The sequence below is a fragment of the Mustela nigripes genome, chromosome 12 (genome assembly GCF_022355385.1).
Source record: "Mustela nigripes isolate SB6536 chromosome 12, MUSNIG.SB6536, whole genome shotgun sequence".
Taxonomy (NCBI): Eukaryota; Metazoa; Chordata; class Mammalia; order Carnivora; family Mustelidae; genus Mustela; species Mustela nigripes.
Window position 1 is genome coordinate 117826357 of NC_081568.1, and position 20527 is coordinate 117846883.

Genomic DNA, 20527 nt, shown 5'->3' on the forward strand with positions numbered 1-20527 from the left:
AAGGGGCTCGATCCCAGGACCCTGAGATCATGACCTGAGCCAAAGGCAGAGGCTTTAACCCACTGAGCCACCCAGGCCCCCCAACGGAGAGAGAGCACAAGCAGGCAGAGAAGCAGGCAGAGAGAGGGGTTTTTTTTTTTTTTTTAAAGATTTTATTTATTTATTTGATAGACAGAGATTGCAACTAGTCAGAGAGGTAGGCAGGGAGAGAGAGGAGAAAGCAGGCTCCCCGCTGGGCAGTGAGCCCAATGTGGGGCTCGATCCCAGGACCCTGGGAGCTGACCCGAGCTGAATTCATTCATGCTAAAGTAGGAATGATCAGTCCTTAAGACTGTGTGCCAAGGGCTGCTGGAGGAAACCACCTGAGAGGCTCCAGAAGACGAGGGTGTAACTTTTAAAGAAAATGCCTGTTAAGTCAAATGTGGAGAATAACAGCCCATTAACAGTGACTGTGGCGGGGGAGGGGGGCAGGCAATAGAGGAGAATAATTATTGTGTGTTGAGTGTTTACCATGTGGCAGGAACTCACGCTAAAGGATACCATCGGGTAAGTATGTTATTCGCCCAGTTTTACAGAAGAGAAATGTGGGATCTGGAGAGGCTAGCGGTTTAGTGAACTCTGGAAAACAGTCTGCCCAGTCCTCTCTCCACCATGGCGAAGCCAGTAGGATCCTGACTCCGGAGGTGGGCAGCTCACTTTGGCCACTCTTCTTTTGCATGATTCCTTCTCTTCCTTTCTACTGAAACCAGAGATCCTCTAGAGGCAAATTTTTTCCAGACTGCGACAGTCAAGACAGCAGAGAAACTGAGGCAGTGATGGATGGATACTACCAAAGCATATTTGTGAAAATGAAACTGCTTCTAAGTGGGGTGTGAATGAGAACCTGCTCGTGACTAGACCCTGTAAAAGGAGAAGGCAGTATCTTAACTTCCTCAGTGCATTTATCCCCCAAGCATCAGTATCTACCTATGGAAAGTATGATGGATAGGGTCTTTTCCAACATTCTAGGCCTCAGTTAACAAGAGAGCCTTGAAGTTAACTCAAGTGTTATCATTTGTACCAGAGCTGACTTTAAGATTACTCATCTCATTACTATGGCTTTACAATAGTATAGAAGGGCATTAAAAAAGGAATCTGATGTACTTTTCCATTCCATACACTATGCTCATTTTACATTAAAAATATAGGAAAAACAGTCTTCTCCTGCAGGGCTGGTGAAAACCCTGTGCCCCACGCCAGAAGCTAGGCCCAGCAGCTCACAGATCAATGTTTCAGGTGCCTGATCACTCATCTTGCCAACTGCTGATTATTGACAGAACCCTAAGGGCACATGGGTGATTTTTGCTTGCCCACGGCAATATTTCTCTAATAGAAACAATCCCACAGCATGTATTGTCATCTGATAATAACATGAAGGCAATCGAAACAATTAATTATTCAATTAATGAACAAATGTTTTGGAAAAATGCTCCCAACAAGGGATGTCTGAAAAAACAAACTACATGGTCTTCTCATTGATCACGTCTAGTTGGAGACACTTTGGAGCAGGGTAATACCGTCTCCTTTTAGCATGATCCGACCCACTTGTTTTCTTGACTTTGTTTTAGAATGAATCTCTTCTGCTCTGCCCAATACAAGGTTCATGCACTCATCCAAACCAATGACACAGCCCTCTGCATGGTCACTTGTACCTTATGCCATACCTGAATCCAAGATCTGTTTTGCAAGTATCTGAAGATGAGGTTGACGGGCTGCACCATCACCTTCTAGGCTTTCTGGCTCTGGCCACCGTATGCCATGGTGGGTGCCGACAAAGACCACATGCTAGCTCAGAAAATGGCCAGAACAATCCGATTTGCCTTTAAGGACCTGCTTCTCTCTCACTTTCAGTCCCTATGGTTTGGGTTGGATTACCCTCATTGTGGGGCACTAAGGTACACCTATGATGTGGCCAAGCACCTCATCCCCTGGCCACAAGGAGTAAAGTAAGAGCCCAATTATTCCAGTGAGACTCATTTCAAAAAACTGTGTGCCAAGGGCTGCTGGAGGAAACCAACCAAGAGGGAAGATGCCCAGAGCCAAGCAGTTCTGAGGGAACCTAAGTAGGAGGGGGAAGGGCAGAGGCAGAGAGAGCCGATGGCATAGTTTGAAGCTCTGCATCCAGAGCTCTGGGTCTTTTCAGGGGTGAGCCGATACACTCTCTGTTGAAGTCACATCCAGAAAGAGTTGAGCTTCTATCGCTCATAAGGAAAGAGTCCTGAAGAAGACATCTCTGTGTCTGGGCTCCATTCATCTCATTAGACACCTGCATTCCTGACTGCGTCTCCTCAGATGTTCCTATTAATATGATGAGAACCATTGTGTGCTCCTGGGCCTGATCCACCTGGCAGAACCCACAGGCCCGGCCTCAGTAGCAGGTGCATCTCCTGGGTCCTGGCAAACCAGGCCTCAGTTCTCTGTCAGGCGCTTACACTCCCCCCTCCTTCCCACAGGCTGCTGCCCAAACAAGAGACTCAGGCTTCCAGGAAGGGATCTCCAGGTTAGGTCTATGGCTGGCTTCTTTTAGAGGGAGTTAAGGGTGATTCCATTTGTCAAGGCCCAGAGTTCACAGCACAGATCCACGTCCCTCTGAACTAGCCATCTCTTGGGTTTGAGAGCTGCCTTCTAACTTAAACAAAGCTCTTTCTTCAGAACGACTCCATAGTGTGGGCTTTTACCTTTTTTAGCACATTTCTTTCTTTTTTTTAAGATTTTATTTATTCATTTGACAGACATATATCACAAGTAGGCAGAGAGGCAGGCAGAGAGAGATAGGAGGAAGCAGGCTCCCCTCTGAGCAGAGAGCCCAACACGGGGGCTCGATCCCAGGACCCTGAGATCATGACCTGAGCTGAAGGCAAAGGCTTTAACCCACTGAGCCACCCAGGCGCCCCAGCACATTTATTTCTAAAACACGGCCATGGGATCACTGAGAGAAAAGAGTATAGCTAAGGGGACAAACGTCTGGTGCAAAGTAGACCAACAGCACTTTCCATGAGGTAACTAAGCCTCTGTATCTCCTGTGAAGAGGAGTCCCCATGGCTTCATTTAGTGGGGTGTCCACACTACCTGACAGTGACATTTATCTTCAATGTATATTTACTATTTTCCCAGCTAAGAGGACAAATCTCTGGAGGGCAGAGCCATGGGTCCACAGAAGCCAGAACAGAGACATGTGAGTGCAGCCCATAGGCAGCAAATATTGACCCCTGAGGAGGATAACTAAGAGGATTCCATATCACATTATCTAGGAAAGACATCTTTCTTTTCAGTGGTTCAGTCCCAAAGAAGACTCTATACAAGGGAAGAGAAATCAACTTTCAGGAAACAGAATCCAATATTAACAATAAACTCCAGTTACGACCAATTTAGGGTTCTAATTATATATTGGTCACAGTAAATGCTACAGGCCACAACTGGCTACTTATTTCTGGGCACATCTACTTATCTTTCCAGGAAGCTAGTCTATAGTTCTTTCTAAGAACCAATCCATGTCCCCTGCAAGTTTCCGGGATAAATGAATATAAAATTTGAAAATTTAAAGACTCAGGTTTTGATTCCCCCCTCCCCCCCAGGGCTAATGGGGCCATCTTACTTCATGAGAGCTATCACTGAGTCTTCCTTTTGACCCAAGAGTACTAATGGAGGTTTTTGGAGTCCATAGGTTGGAAGTCATTGACTTCCTTGCTTGAAGGTGAATCAACAATGATGGATTTGTGTCCATTTGTATTTCTTTCTTTCTTTTTTTTCTTTTTTTTTCAAAGATTGTATTTATTTATTTGACAGAGATTACAAGCAGGCAGAGAGACAAGCAGAGAGAGAGAGGGAAGCAGGCTCCATGCTGAGCAGAGAGCCCAATGCTGGGCTTGATTCCAGGACCCTGGGATCATGACCTGAGCTGAAAGCAGAAGCATTCACCCATTGAGCCATCCAGGCACCCCTCTTTTTTATTTCTTTATGAAGAGAATGCAGGTCACCACTGTGGTTGCCTGGGGAGATCAAAGCTTGAGAGGCAGGCCTCACTTGGGTGGGTCTTGTTATAATTTCTGGGCCCTAATCTGCTAGAAACACTAGAATCCATACCCTGAGCTTTCATAAAGTAGCAAATAGGCTGCTAATACTACTACTTTAGGTTTGATTGATGGACTAGAGTCTCACTGAGGAGTTTTGATATTTCCTTTTTTTTTTTCCTACTATAACACTGTATCATAAATATCATGGTGAGGTTTTATGCCCTTTAAGCTTTCCTTGTTGCTTAAGCACAACTGTCAATCTGTTTCACAAATGTGAATATTGGCTGTACATGAAAGTATAAAACTTAGATTTTTATATCTAAGAAAATACATAGTAAAATAGAAAACTTAAAACTCCCTCACCACGTTTCAGATCTGTTCAACAAGCAGTCTTCCTAATTAACCAAGATTACGTTAACAAAATACACAGATTTAAATGTATACCTCCTTACAGAATCCCTTCCCAAGGTTCTTCATTTCTTTTCCCCATCCTAACTTCAAGAAAGAAACTGGAAGCTCACAAAATATATGCCTTCCATAATTTACAGATGTAACATCTAAATCACCAGGCTTTATCTCATTTTCACCTCCACTTAGGCTCAGAAATGTGCTGTCTCTGAGAATCTGTCCCCTGAGTACTGACAAAGGGAGATTAGATTGCATTTCCTGCCTTCATTTACCTTCCAATAGTGTGCAATAAAAAGGCAATAGGAAGAATGAAATGGCCTGTTTTTCCAGGGGGAAAGATATTTTCATCTTTCATATTTCTGTTTCTTACAGACATTTTTAAAATACAACATCTTGGGAGAGGGAAGTAGCCCCAACCAACACTGTTACCCTCTTACGAAGCACGTCGATGAGTACGGTGTGGCTCCACAGGGAGCAGTCAAGAACAGCTATTCCCAGACCAAAGTCATGAACTTCCTGCAGATGGTTCTCCTCTTCATGGAGGAGCATCGGAGCTCTAACGACAGCTTTAGAACTTGTGAAAGTCCACAACTCCCCATGGCCCACAAGGTCCTGCGTAAACTGACCCCAGCCAACCATTCCACACGGCGCCCCCATACCTACCTTCTTACCAAATTCCAGCTGTGCAGGCAAAACTTCTCTAAGTGCCTTCTGCAGTAGTGTCCTGTGCCCAGAACTATTTGCTACATTCCTTCCTACCTTCTGTTCCCCCAAATCTGGCCACATCCTGTTCGTTCTTTGCTCTCATCCTAAAGATCACTTCTTCAGGAAAGCCTTCCCTGCCCCTCCCCTTCGGGCAAGCTCAGGTTGGGACCACTTAGAACTGACTATCTGTATTTCTCTGTACCCCTCTGAATCCATGATTACAATTATAATGGAGCGTGACTTGTGATATTTTAAAAACTGTAATGGAAATTTCTCCTACTAGATCATAAACTCTCCAAGAGCAGGAACTGATGTGTCTTCTCTAGCAAGGTATTAACAAGAAACCATGTCTACTGTAGGGCAGATCTTTTCATAAATATGTGAGGAAGGGAGAGAGAAAGGAAGAAAGATCTATTACCAAAATTGTTGGTACTGTAGCAGAAGGAGATCTTCCAGCTACATAGGTATATCTCAGACTGGTTCATTATAGAGAACATTGAACCAAATCTTTTCACCACTCCAAGACTTCTAGAAAAGTCTGAGCTCATGAGCCGATGTAGCAGCTTTAATGTGGGGAGAGTGATGCACCATGGCAGTTAGACTCAAGAGTTTTTGGAGCCAGGCACTTACTTAGGTACAAAAATCCCAGCTCTGCCACTTACCGCCCTTTCTGAGTGATTTCCTCACCCTTTCTGAGCCTCCACTGATTCATCCATAAAATGAGGCTAAGAATTTTGGCCCCTTTTACAGTTGTCTCAAAGGCTAGAAGTAATGACTGCCAAGCACTCATGACAAAGATTTTAGTGCTGTTATTACGGTTACCAAGAAACATTAGAAGTTGTATTAGATTCAGAAGATATTCTATCTTGCCTTTTTCCTTGCTAAAGGAATATACCCCAACCAGGCATAGTCACCAACAACTAGTTGCTTAGAAAAGAAGGTGTTTTCCTGTCCCGAGATCCTAACACCTAGACTAACTGCAGAATGCATCATTTTATTTTTCACAGGCATTTAACAATCTGATTGGATGTCCAGATACATGTACAGAATTCACAACAAGAATGATCTGAAAAAGATTCACCAAAAATGATCTGAAAAATTTCAGGATCTGAAAAATATTCGCTGAGCGTGCCAAGAAACAAACTAACCCATTCACACTCATTCTATATTTCTGGACACTTTCCTCCAAAAAATAATGGCACATTCTTCCAGTTGTATCTCCAAAACAAACTGGATACTTGGACCCTTTGGTAAGTCTGGTATTAGAGGAATGCCAGAATCAACCACGAATCAATGGTTTGGGTAGCAGTCACACACCCATCATGGGTGTGCTGATGTGGCCTTGCTAACAAGCAGAGTGGGGGTTTCTGGAAACTATGGACTGGCACAAATCAGACATCGGTTACCCAAGCTCTGCCACTCACTAGCTAAGGACAGAAGCTGGACTGCATACAAGTTAGCCTCTCCAAACATTTCCCAGGTATAAAATGCACTGATATAAAATGCACTCTGTCAAAACTGCTGTGAGGTTTGGAGTGAGATAATGTGCATAATCTATAATGATTATTTGAAATACCATGTAAAGAATGCCAAGCAAATACATCTATTTCATGTCCCTAATACCCTAATACCTAATAATTTCATTTCCCTAATACCGTGCCTTTCACAGAACAGGAAAGCCTTAATGAGAGAAGCCAGGGGAGCTTGTCAAACATAGATGCTATATCATTATAAGGGTCTTAGAACTTATAAAGCATTCCTAATAACAATATCAATAACAGAAATAGTGATGATCTCACAGGATGCCTGATGCAGAAGAAATTTTTTTTAAGTAAGACTAACATTTAAAAGATGCCAGCAAGATCTTTATCTAGTGGTCAAAGAGAGCTGAGAGGACTTAGCACCAGTAAGAAGTAAGTGGGAGAACTAGGAGTATGCATGACCTCAAAATCTTCTGTTACATTAAGTCTGTCTTTATTAAACATACTTATGAGACAACCTTCCAATAAGAAAGATAGGAAGGAGACGGTGGAAGAGCTGTAATGTTACTACTGAGATGGGGGAAAAGACAAGGCTTTAAAACTTTGTTCGAACTTCCCCCTGCAGTTCTGTTTCCCTAGGCTGGGCTCCTCGGGCACAACCTCCTTCAGACAGCCTTCCTTGGTAGGATTCAAATGACACTGAAGTGTGACTTTGGAGCAGTCCCTTAATCTCCTATAGCTTAGTTTCCTCACCTGGAAAATACAAGAGATAATAAACGTACTTCAGAAAGTACCGTAGTCGACAAGTGAACTAATACAAACAAAGCACCCAGAATAGTGCCAATACATCATAAGTATTCTGTAGCTTTAGGGATTTTTAATAGTAGGTATAAAGTGTCATTTTAAAATGGCACCAGCGTGAGAGGCCCTTGGTTGGTGGTCCACAGGTCAGAAGTGAGAGGGTACAATTACAAAGAGAGCCCAGCCCTGGTGGGCAGGGGAAAACCACACTCATCATGTCCTACCTCATGTGACCTAACTTCAGCAGATGGACCACGTACTGCGATTTTACAAATGTTAATTCAAATGCAGGGTCATAAAGCCAAGCCCTACCACTAGAAAGAAGTTCATGGGCTTACTAAGGAAAACGAATTTGCATGAGCAATTCCTAGCACCAAATACATACAAAATTTGTGTAGCAACTGAAAACTCACATTGGATTTAACTCAGTTATTCTCTGACTCGTCTTTTGAGGTGATTTCACAAAATGAACTCCTCATCAGTATCAGGAGTACCCTTGGCTGAGAATACATCTTTACAATCCTGAGAGTATCCTTTTTTCTCTAATTACAACATGAACTATATCAATAAAGAAGTTCGCCCAAACACCTCCTATTTTTAACTGTAAGGATCTCTTTGTGAGGGCAAAATCGGGCCAGGCTTAAAAACGTTAATGGTAAATATTGGTTATTGTGACTTCTAGGTTTCAAAAGCTTAAGAGAATGAATCTTTTCTGTGGTGGCTGTAAATAAGATAGCTACTTTGGAAAGAAAAATCATTCTGCTAAGAAAAGACATTCCTTATACATTAGTTCAAATTCAAAGTAAGACTACTCATCTCCTTTGCAGAACACACCCCATAGTAAATCACCAAAACGGTCTATTGATTGGTTTTTTTCCTTCTCTCTTTGGCTGAGCTGATTTTTATACAACTACTCAGACTACATAGACTTAAACCAGTTATTGTAAAGACAATGTTATCATTGAAATTTAGTATTATCACATTACGTTTGGAAGTGGAAGAATATTGGGGTACTTGGAGGGCTCAGTCAGTAGAGCATGTGATTCTTAATCTCAGGGTCGTCAGTTCACGCCCTATGTTGGACAAGGAGTTTTTATTTTAAAAAGTTAAAATAAAAATAAAAACAAAAACAAAACAACAGTAATAAAATAAAATAAGTAAAATAAAATAAGGAAGTAGGAAAAGTATTGGAGTTGGGGTCATCTTTGACCCCAGGGGAAAATAGTAAAGAATAAGTATATGTATACAGCATACCTGGTAAAGGCATAATTGTGTTTGGTTGTGTGTGTGTGTACACATGTGTCAAAGCAGTACAAAATGTCAAAACATCATGGGAGCTAATTATTTAAACTTCACTATGGAAAAAAAATTACAAAAGCTTCTAATGAAAAAAAAGTATCTGACTTTCCTCTTTTATTTTCTTGCCCATGTTCCTAGAAGGAAAGAGGAGTAAAATAGTGAAAGGGAGAGAACAGCAGGTCAGAGAATGAAGAGCCACATAATATCCCACCCAGAGAGTCCTGTGAAAGGCAAACAGCCTAACCATGTTTGATAATCCAAAATACACAAAAATCCCCCCATAGTAAGTTCCACATACTTCTTCCTCCTGTTCTGGCATATCCCGAAGGGAGAAGAAAAAAGGTGGGGGATCAAGTCAAAAAAAGTGAAAACATCAAGCAGAAAGGAATAAATATAAGACCACTTAACAAAGCTCCACCTTCCCTGACAAGAGGCAGAGGACATGGGGCCTGGGAAACTGGAAAATGCAGGCTTCCCTCCACCTCTGCCTGGTCCCCTGTCTCACTCCCCAGGTCCCCACAGAACAGGCCAGAGAGTCACAAAAACACCAGCTGGGTCTGGAGTAAATGAATGCAATGAGGCCTTGGGGGCCAAATAGAGCCGGAAAGGACTGAGGGGTAACAACCAAACTGGTTAGGTAAATGGTTTTGTTTTTTTTTTTTTTTTTTTTACTGTTTTACTTGAAACTATGGTGTTGAATTGGCACATATGCAAGGTCAGTCACCAGTCACTGCTGGACGCCCTCCGGGTCCCTCAGCCCCAGCTTCTATCTAAAAGCAGAGGGAAGCAAAGAAAGGAGGGGAAAGTGCAGTCGTGCCTGCTCTCAGCCAGGAGTGGGGGGGGGGGGGGGCATGCTGAGTCAGGGTTTCCCACCTCTAGGGAGCAGGAGGCTTGGCAACTGCTCTGTAGTGACAGAGCGCTTCTCTCCAAAATCTATTCTAATCTCAAAAGATACTTTAGGAAAACAGACTTCTAATTTGGTGTGGTGAAAATACTATTTAAAAGCAACTATAGAAATGTTGAATTTTTCTGTTATGAAAAGCTATTTTACACTTCAACAAAAGAATGGGAGTCAGATATGGCTTAAGGGTCTGGATAGAATACGGTTTCTATTTGAGAAGACATCTATTTGCCATTTTCAGAAATTGATCATTTGCCACGCACGGATCGATTTTTCGTCTGAGAAAGAAAGCATATTTTAATATGTTTGAAGCACAAAACTCCTCAAGAATGAAAATTTTCGACAGAACCCATGGATTCTAAAACTTTCCATTCTAAGGATTCTCCAAATATTTAGCCACTCTGACATCAGGTGTGTAAGAATCTATGAAACAGAGTCATGTGGGAGGTTTTCTTGTTTTACCTGATTTTGTTTAACGCATGTTTACCCTTTCTCTTACTCCATTAACGCTACTTTCAGTGCTTAATGCTGCAGGAGAAAAGGAAACTGTTTTATTCAGGATGAATTCAAAATAACTATAAAGAATATGGGCTCTTCCGGTAAACAGGTGACAATGTGGTTCTCAAGAGTCTGGCACCCTCAGCAGTAAATGCAAATTCAAAACTCAACTTTCCCTCTCCCCTCCCCAGGAAAAGACTTTAATAAAAAAGCATTTTTTTTTTTTTTTTAAACAGAACCAAGAAAAACCGAAGACATAAGTAAAAGGGAAAACATGGTCCTTCCACTCTCCCTTTCCTTGAAGGTTCAGCCAAATCCCTGGTCTTTCCAATCTTTCTGTCCTCCCATTGCCAAGGTCAGGTCACTGCCCAGGTTCAGGCTCTCCCTAGGACTCTTGGCCTCTGCTACTAACTATGCCCTTCTGATGCTCACTTGGCCCTCTCTCCCCTGCTCAGGTGCCTCCAGGGTTCCCTACAGCGGCCCCGATGTCCTGCTCAGCCCCCACAGTCTGGCCACAGCTTCATCTTCATCTCTACTTCCCATACCTTCCTTCCTGAACCCCAGGCCTCAGTCCCACCACTGACTCCCATGTTTTGAATACACAGCACACTTACTGTCCCCGTGGCCATGGCAGTATCTGCCCCCCAGCCCCTGCCCCAACCAGCCTTGCCACCACCATCACCATCTCCCTGTGCCCAAATCCTAACCACACTCCAATATAAGGCAGAAACCATGGGGGGGGGGGGACACCCCTGAATTTCTAACACCAAACCTACCACTTACCTACATCTATGTCCACAGTGTCTCCTTCCATTTGCAATGGAAGAGGAGCCCTTCTTCAGGCTGAGGCTACCATTTCCCCTGGACTCTGGGGCCCACTCGGACCCATGTCCCAAGGTACCTCACCCCTTCATTTATCCCTCTGTTCTCCTTAAACCACTCCCTCCCTGTAGGCTCCTACTGATCAACCCACTCCAGTGAGACCCATTAAAAACCAAAAAGCTTCCAAAGATCCCATCTCAACATCGTTTTTACTCTCCTACTACCACTTTCTTTTATCCCCTAAAGAGCCAAACTGCTTGGCTTCTTTCCCTGTCTGGGGCTCCTGTTTCTCACACCCCTCAGCCCACTGCCTTCTGGCTTCAATCTCACCACTCCTGATTCCATTGTTTTGTAAAATGTTTTGACACCTCTTATATCCCAGATAACAAACGCCTGGCACTGGGAGTGGAGAGGAGAAATCAGACCTGAGCTCTCTGAGCCAGAAATTCAAACTGATCATTAAATTCAGCATAAAAAATATATTTTATTTGGACTATAGCTTAAAAATTTTTTTTCAAATAATTTGCCAAAAATTCAAGAACCTAAAGATTTCACATGAAAATCCAGGTTTCTGGCTTGTTTTAAAGAATCCAGAAATACTGGCAACAATGCTTCTTTCACTATATGACAATAACCCGCTGAAGCTGAAAAGCAGCCGCCCTTCAATGAGACAGGAGCTCTCTGGTTCACTATGGACCCCACCAAACCCTCTCTGCTCATGTTCTTTTCTCTGATGGTCCCCGTGTGCAGTGAAGTTTGAATCCCTGTTCTAGATCGGTGCTATCCACTAGAAATAAAAATGTGAGCCGCATACATATTTTTAAATATTCTGGTAGTCATTTTTTTAGAAAATGGAGAGGAACAGGTAAAAATCAACTTTAATAATATATTCCATTTAATCCAACATATCCAAAATATTATTTTGACGTACAAGCACCATAAAAAATTAAAGAGATATTTTACCTTCTTTTCTCTGTGCTAAGCCTTCACAAACCAGTGTGCATCTAACACCCATAGCACATCTCAAATCCAATTTGCCATATTTCCAACGTTCAAGAGCCAAGTGTGGCTAGTGGCTCCATCTGAGACAGCAGACTCCAGATGCTTAATGATTCACTATGAAAATCATCTTGCAAGTAGAGAAAAGGAGAGAGAATTTTAAGGGGAAAGAAGAAAGCAGGCAGGACTGAGGAAAATAGTGATGACATTAAAGAGCAGGTATGGTGAGGACTTCAAGTCAAGAGGGGAAAAAAGCAGGATCACAGAGACAATGAACAGTGCTCCCTGAAAAGATCCAGTCTGTAGTCTAGCACTCTGGGTATAAAGACACCCTTTGCAGGCAAATGTAATTAACTGGCAATGCAGATTTTCTGGAGGGAGGCTTTAGTCTTTCATAAATAGGCTTAGCATTAAACATGTGGTCACTGTGAAAAGCAATTGACCAAAAGTCCGACCCAGAGTTCACACACTTGGCATTCAAGAGGCAACAGAGTGGACCAGGCTAGTGAGGACAGGATTCTTGGTCCAGGCTGGGATTTTAATCTAGTTCAAGGGGATGGGTATGAGGAGAAGTGGCAGTGATGCAGGCAGCAAATTCTCTTGAGCTGAGATCCAAGCAGAGATCAAGACTTAGAGAATCATGAGTGAGACTATGTCAGCAAAGTGCTGGAAATCCAGATGTGGGAGTGCAACATCAGAGGTCAGGAAAAGAAATTGGGTACCAAAAAAGGATACCCATAGTCGGAGACTGGCACCTAGAAATGAATCCCTGAGCCACAGACCTCAGAAGCAGAAATCACTCCTCCATTCTCTGCATGAATACAATATGGTGGCCAGTGAGTAGGTGTCCTGTTCTCTCCTCACCCACAGACAGGAACAAGAATTAAAGTACAGGCTGAGAAAAGCCAAGCCACCAGCTAGAGGAGAGGAGAAGGTCAAATAGATCTGCCAGACTTAAAAGGACTTGGAAACAAGAAGGGAGGAACATCATTATATAACTAAAAGTGCTTTTGAAACTTTTCCAGAGAATTCTGAATAGCTCTGGCCCATCCATTCATCCCTTCATTCACTCAGCAACCACTTATTGAGTAGTTTTTCCTCTCCAATGCTGATTAGACAGGTCGATTGTACTGAGGCTTGCCAAATTCTACTCTAGCAGGGCCGGTGAAGGGAGCTCAGGCTGAAGCAAAGTAGGGTGAGCTCACTGAATGAAACCTGTAGGATTAGGAGGACATATTGATCCCAACACATCCAGAGGTCCATTTGTCTATCATGTGTTGTAATTCTTCCCAAAAGGATGAGAAATCAGGCTGGCATAAAATATCTCAAGAGACGTCATAGGAATATTGTTCTCTCAAGAAGGCAGCATACAGGACTTTGGAATCTCATTACATGGAAAATACGGGGGTTTTTTTGCATTGCTTGCATTCAGATTAAGGTTAAATACAAATATTTGGAGACATGAGGAAAATTGTGGCCTGGTATTCTGCTGGAAAAAAAAAAAAATTCTCCTGTAAGAAACTGGTCCACATTGGAGGGGAAAAGCATTTGCATAAAATCTTCAGTTGTTGAGGGATAGTAATAACTTTCCATAAAGTGCTTTTGTAAAATTTTATAAATTGCTTTTTTAAAAAGCAATGTAAGTTGGAAGAAATTGTTGACAGTGACAAAGAAGGCAAAATGGCACGTAAAGTTAATCTTGCAGGGGGAAAAAATGTATGATTGGCAACAGTTCAAACAAGTCAAAAATCACCAATTAAAAACTGTAGAGATTATTTAGCAACAGAAAAAAATGACATGAGGAAAGATGCCTCACACCTTTCAATAATTAGCCTTATAGAAAGAAAGGTTATCTTAAGTAGACATGCTTTATACCATAATTTTAAGAAAAACAAGTTTATCTAAAGCAAGTTCAAGCACAATATTTACTTCATTCACATTAAAGAAACAAACAAACAAAAAAACAGTATTCAAACAATAACCCTCAGTTACCAAGAGAAGGTTTTATTTAGGACCCACGGTTTATTGAGGCAAGAAAACATATCATGTTTAGTAAGTTTTCCAAGGGAAAAGAAAAAAAAAGAAGTCAAACCGAAAAGCTCCAGATTTCAAAAACGTCATTTCTGTTTTTCTAAAACATACAACTATGATACTGCAAATAGCTATGAATTAAAAGAAAAAAATCCATGATCCTAACTTTGGAATACGCAGACTTCGTCAATGCTTATAGTACCATCTAGACATACTATTTACTCTTTGTCAATCTAGAGTTAACAAACATTTTGACAGCCATCATGAGCCAAGAAACCATACTACATATTTCTGAGTTATAAAAGATATATTATTAACCTTTAATTTTGTGAAATCATCCCTTATTTCCAAATGATGGGGCAAAAGAGAAAAAGGGAGAGGGTCCTATTGTCTTTATGAATCTATTAATCTTATTTTGTTGCTCTAAGTATTTATTTCACTTTTCCAGAATAATGTGCACACACTTGCCGAAAGTAATATAAGATTTTTTTTTTCATTATTCTATGAAATTTTGATGTCGCCAGGACCGCCTTGGTTAATCTGAGGCTACTTTTTGCCACCCAAGCAAGTAAAATAATTTACATTAAATAAGAAGGATGAGCAAAGCTCCCTGTTCATTTTTTTTCCAGCCACCCACATACTTGTAATGGTGGCAGTGGCAAAATTTAATATACTGTTATACTATCATATACTAGCCATTGCTAGGGTTTATTGAGCTCCCATAATATTTACTTGATAACATTTCCATATATATAAGATTCATAGCTGTACTCAAATCTTCCAGATATACAGTATAGAACATAAAAGTCATAGGAAAAATAATTCCACTCCAAAGTAAACCTGTCACTGTTTACTCTCTTCCTCTGCAATAAGCTGATGATCCCAGTATTTTTTAGAATGCTATCACACATCAAACTTCATGCCCTGTTCCAAAATGTCCTAACATCTCAACCTTCCTCTCTCACTTTAAAAAACCTTTGAAAAAGTTATTAACATTGCCTGTAGGGCTTGTTTTTGAGAGTATTCGTGTTTTGGTGATTTTAAGTCATTCACATTAGGAATTACATTTCCTTAAATCTGTGTCTTCCCCAAGATTAAGTTATGTTCTTTGGAGTAATTATAAAGACACCCAGAAAATAGCAAAAATAGATAGCAAAAATTAAACCACATCACATTTTTAACTCATCTTTGAGAACATAAGCTTTCTCTACAAGGTCAAATAATTAATGAACCAAGTGGCACTTCATGTATAGACTTCATCTTAAAAAATATTTTTCTACTTTTTGTTGGAGCTTACATATGTATTTTAGGAATTTTATCCCAATGAACGAATATTCCTCTTACTATGTTTTGTAATATTTCTATCATACCCTGAATAATGTAGCCACATTTTTTACAATTTTTTTTTTTTTGCTTCTCTATGGAAGCAATTTTAACAACATGAATTTAAAAGAAAAAAACAATAAAAGTTTAACATTCATAAACTTCACACTTTTGTTAAGACTCTAAAAAGTGGGACATATTCATTCTTCACTCTTTATCTTAAAATACTGGCTTCCTGATTCCAGCAAAACATAATTTTAGCAACTCATCAAGACAGAATACATAAAATTGGCATATTTTTGATAGGCACACAAATTGAGAAAGCATCTTTCCCAACTGTGTTGCAGAAAATGAAATGCATCTGGTATGACAATATGGCCAAGCACGTGAACTAGAATCAGTGGGAAGAAATGTTGTTTTTTTTTTCTTTTTCTCAAAGCAGAACATTTTGAGTAATGTACTTGCCCCAACAACAAGGCATTATTAAGTCTGTTCAAGTGCCTTCCAGAAATGTATTGAGCTGAAGACCACAGAGTAGCAAGAAGGGGCTGGCAGGGGCCTGGGAGGCAGCATGGTTAGTTCAGTGTTAGTCACTGTAGGTCAGTGATTTCCAAATCTCTTACCCCCAGCAGTTCAACCTGATGTCCTTGTTTCTTTTTTTTTTTCCTTTTTTTTTTTCTTTTTAAAAAAATTTTCTTGCTTTTGCTTTTGCTTAACACCTCCACCCAGAGTCAGAGTTTATGCACATATGTTGTTGTGGCCTCATGCTGAGCTGGAGGGGGAAGTGGAGAGGTAGGGAGGTGTTGGAGAAGAGGGCCAACGCCAGGATCAAGCAGAGAAAAAGTGAGACATTTGCGATATTTTTGCAATGCATTTTCTTTCTTAAGTTCTTTTTACCTAGGCAGTCTGGAGATGTATTTAATGCTCTTATTGTCTTTGCTTTCATGTGTACCTATCTGCTTGGGGACCAACATAGAAATCTGCATCTGCTACACACTCCCTCCCCCCAGCCCAAATAGGTTCTGAGGCCAGGGGCTGGGAGAGCAAAGAAAGAGGTCTGAGTGACACAGGAAGCGTGCAAGGGTGCCACACAGCTCAGCCTACTCCTGGACACCTCAGGGAGCCCGCTTCTACTTCCAGCTTCCAGCGGAATTTCTTCCTCTTCCTCATCACAAGGTGAGACAGCTGGGCTCCTGGAGTTGGGCAGAGGAGCCATGAGAAGACCAAGGAATCTTGCTTCTGCACTGGCGAGAGAGTGCTGCTGAAAGCCCGATTTGTGACTCCTAACAGAAGGCTGTCCACTTCTCAAGGAACAGATTCCAAGAGCAGCAGATGCAGGGAACCAGCAATGCTGCCTCTTCCCAGGACTGTGTGTGGCCTCAAACAAGCGCCTTGGGGCTACTGTGCTGTCTACAACCTACCTTTCACCTGTTCTTTGAAAAGTATTTTAGCTTTGTTATTCCTTTTATGTCTTCATTGAAATTCTGGTTCCTTATAAGGAAAAGCTTCTTTAGAACGTTAGATGGTATGATTAATAATGTCACTCATAAATGTGATGTCATAGTTAGGAAATAATGTATCACAGAGAAAAGAACAAAGCAATAGAGCTAATACATCATGGAACTGATTCTGGGGTAGGGGGACCCCCCCAGAATGTATGTAAACTTGCAAGCATTAATCATAGGACTGAAGTCATCTCAGAAATACAATAAGCTCTAAAAGTTGTCAAAAGCAGTTATGGTAAGGTAAAAAGACTCTGGAGAATTTTAGTACAAAATCTCTGTCATTTACTAACCATTTGACCCTAGAAAGGTTACTTAATGTCTTTGAGCATGGGTTTCCTAACCCATAAAATGGCAAGAAGAACTTCTGTCCTGTAGGGCTGCTGGAATGATAAAATCCAGCAAGGCTGTGAAGCATATGATGAGGGCACAAAAATAGGTTGAGGTCTTTGGTATACAAAATTCATAATTACATGGCAGTATTTCTTAAAGATTGAGTGTCAGAAAACTTTCTGGTAATAACTAACATAAAGATTAATTCAGAATTTTCTGTGTTTGCTTTGAGAATCTTGGTCCAATAAACGGCAAACAATTTTGGGGAGTAAATAAAATATCAACCGTCACCATAATTCAATCATTTGTTGTTGTATTATTCTTGATTAAGAAGTTAATAAAAACAAATGTAAACAGTACTCCAACTCTAAAGTTCTTATACCTTAGGTTTAGGTACACATCCAAAAGTAAATTCTATTAAAATATGTAGCATTCACCTACGCTGAATTTAAAACACCCTTTTATAAAACCACTTTTTACTTTACTTTTGAAACCAGAAACAGGACTTCTACTCAATTAACTTTCAAGATAAAAGAAAACATAGAGTTAGCTAGACTCTTCCACAGTGTTATCTCTACCTACTCTTCTGAGAAAGAACTTTTCCTAGAACATCAGTAACATCAGGTTACCCACCTGTATTCTGGCTTGTTTTCTGAAACTGCACTAATTAGTTAACAAACTATATCCATTACTGCACCTTGCTGTTCAAAATATGGCCTTATGGTTTTGTAGCTCAACTTTTAATCTAACTAAAAATTAGTTCTCATCGGAAGCGGTTGCGTTTTAACTATGCTGCTTGATGTACATCATGTTGCCTAATACTAATTAAAGATTAATTAATCAGAGTCAAATAATGAGAATTTACATAAGCTAAGATGTATTAGAGGAAAAGAGTTCTTTAGGTCACTGATAGACTAGAACTTTCAAAATGCTTGCTAGCATTAACACAATTTGTAAGTATTAACAAAAGGAGCGCATCTCCTCTTCAAAATCCAGGAGTAAGATCAGCTGCTCAGTGGAACCCTTAAGAATCCTACAAGTTCATTTTTACTTGACTCTTGCCGGCCCAAACTTAACTCTTGCCTGAACGCGGAGGCAACATGATGTACATCAAGCAGCATAGTTAAAACGCAACCGCTTCCGATGAGAACTATTAAAACTTAGAAAAGGCCATAGGAACGAATCTAACTTGGCTGAGACGCTCACGCTGTCCACTTGTTGGGCAGCGATCTACTTGCAGCCGGGACTTTGAAGAAGGGAGCGCGAGAAAACAAGCAGACTTCTGCCTTAAGCGTTTCCCCAATAAATGGCCTCACGTTTGCCAATGATACAGTTCCTTCCCGCAAGCCATTGATTTCCAATGAAGGCCCCTCCGCCCCCTCATACATGGTTGCACTTTTTTTTTTTTTTAAAGTTGCTGAATTTGTTTTTCTTTAGAGAAGGTGAGACTTAGCTCTTCTAGGAGACCTCCAAAAACAGTATCCATTTCATGTCTAACTTTATTCCTCTCCCATTTGGCTACTATAAATACTTCCATTTTCATTGGCAACGCATAAAGCTACCCAAACAGCTTCTGGTGGTAAGCGTTATTTCTACCAAAAGTAACTTCAGGGTGCAAGTCAGAGCTGTATTTTTACTGAGCAGGGTCGGACTGTTTGTTTTTCGCTATTTGATTTACTTGGTAGCACCTCCACTCCCCGGCCGGTCCCGGGGTAGCTGACAGCCCGAGGCCGGGGGCGTGTCCAGCGCACCTAGGCTCCCGCCGCGCGCACGGGTCGCTCACCTGGCTGCTGCCCGGCTCCTCGCCCTTCTCCGGGGTCCGCGGCTGCACGGGGCTCTGAGCTGGCTCTGCGGGAGGCGGCGGCGGTTCCAGCAGCTGCTCCAGGCAGGCAGTGCCCGGCAGGGATGAACTCTTTTGATGGCACAAGTGCGCCTCGGGGCCCCGACGCCGTGCACCCTCATCTCGGGCGCGGTCCCCCCTTGCGGGCGGCTGGGGCGAGGAGGACAGGGAGGATGAGGCAGAGGACGAAGAGGGAGCCGAGTCCGGGGAGCGTCCGCCAGGAGGCGTCCCTCCCGCTGCTCCGGCGGTCGTGGTCTGCCCCTTTCCCGCCGGGAGCAAATGCTCACGGATCCGGCGGCGCAGGGTGGACCCCTGCTCGGTTCTGCCGGCGCCGCCGGGCTCGAGAGGCTCCGGCGAGGAGCAGCACAGGTTGGGCTGGGAGGAGGAGAAGACGCGGTCCAGCACTTGCTTGCGCTTCTTGAAGCCGCTCCACCTGCTGCCCGCGCCACCCACGCCGGCCGGTGCGTCCCGCCTGCCCCTCGGGAGTGGCGGGGAGGGCGATGGGGTGTCCGCAGTGCGGCGCTCTGGGCCCCCTGCGCGCGCGCCCCCGCCGCCCTTGCTCTTGCCCACCCCCAGCTGCAGGTTCTTCCAGAGCCGGGCCTGGAAAGAGGAGGACGCCGCCGCGGGTTCGGGCGACCCCGCCGCGGCTGCCCGGGGCTCCATCCTCCACCCCCTGCTCCTCCTCTCCACTCCTCCTCCTCCTCCACCTCCTCCTTCTTCTTCTCCTCCGCCCTCTCCGGCTGCACCTCCTCCCGGAGCCCCGCGGTGGCGGCGGCGGCGGGCGCAGCAGCAGAAGCCGGGAGTGCCCGGCGGCTTCAGGACAGCGCGGGGGAAAGCCGCCGCCGCCGCCGCCGCCTCCAAGGCTCTTCGGCCGCCGGACTCCGGCGCTGCCTCTTCCTCCCGCACCTGCCGAGGTGGGCTGGCGCTGCCACCGAATCCTGGCCGCCGCGCCTGCAAAGTTTCTAGCTCCGAGCTCCGCAGCTCCAGTCCCTTGGAATCCCCCAGGCCGCGCCCTGGCTCCCTCTCCTCGCGGGCTTTGGGCTAGAGAAGCTACGAGCGCCGGAGCGTGCGCGTCCAGCTGCGCCAGGGGCCGCACCCTGCGCCCTCAGGGCAGCACCTGTCAGCGGCGGGGGCGGCTGCCTCCCAACTGGGCGCGCGCGCGACTCACACAACAGGGCGGATCGGGCTGTAGACAAGCGCGACCAGCAGCCCCGCGGGAGCACCCCGGGACCATCCTCCAGCTCCCGGGTGGGAGGGTGAGCAGGCGAGAGCCGAGCGGAGATGAGTAGGGACCAGAGCCAGGTTGCTCCCCAGGATCTGGCCACAGCTCCCCACGTAGCTCCCTTTGGGCCGCCTGCTGGACGCCCGCGCCGGCTCGTGTCTGGGTCCAATGAAGTGAGCCAGAGAGAAGATTATGCGCCTTGGGTGGGTCCTGTAGGGCACACAGCGTCCATATCGAGAGAGGCGAACCTGACCGAATTCTGGGATTGAACACTGCTGCTCCCGCCGCGTTGTGTGCCCTGGACTCGACA

At 43.6% G+C, this 20527-nt stretch overlaps 1 protein-coding gene and 1 pseudogene across 13 annotated transcripts in view; both read right to left on the reverse strand.

Annotated features, from left to right (window-relative positions):
- MCTP1 (multiple C2 and transmembrane domain containing 1) overlaps positions 1 to 19742 on the reverse strand; it is a 527358-nt gene extending 507616 nt beyond the window's left edge. For all 13 annotated transcript variants that reach the window (XM_059418251.1, XM_059418249.1, XM_059418246.1 and 10 more), the window contains exon 1: positions 18939 to 19742. In XM_059418251.1, the coding sequence (XP_059274234.1) occupies positions 18939 to 19658 (720 nt within the window). In that variant the 5' untranslated portion in view covers positions 19659 to 19742. The remainder of the gene's footprint in view (positions 1 to 18938) is intronic.
- Positions 1525 to 1799, reverse strand: LOC132027995 (small nuclear ribonucleoprotein E-like; annotated as a pseudogene).
- Positions 19743 to 20527: the final 785 nt, after the last annotated feature.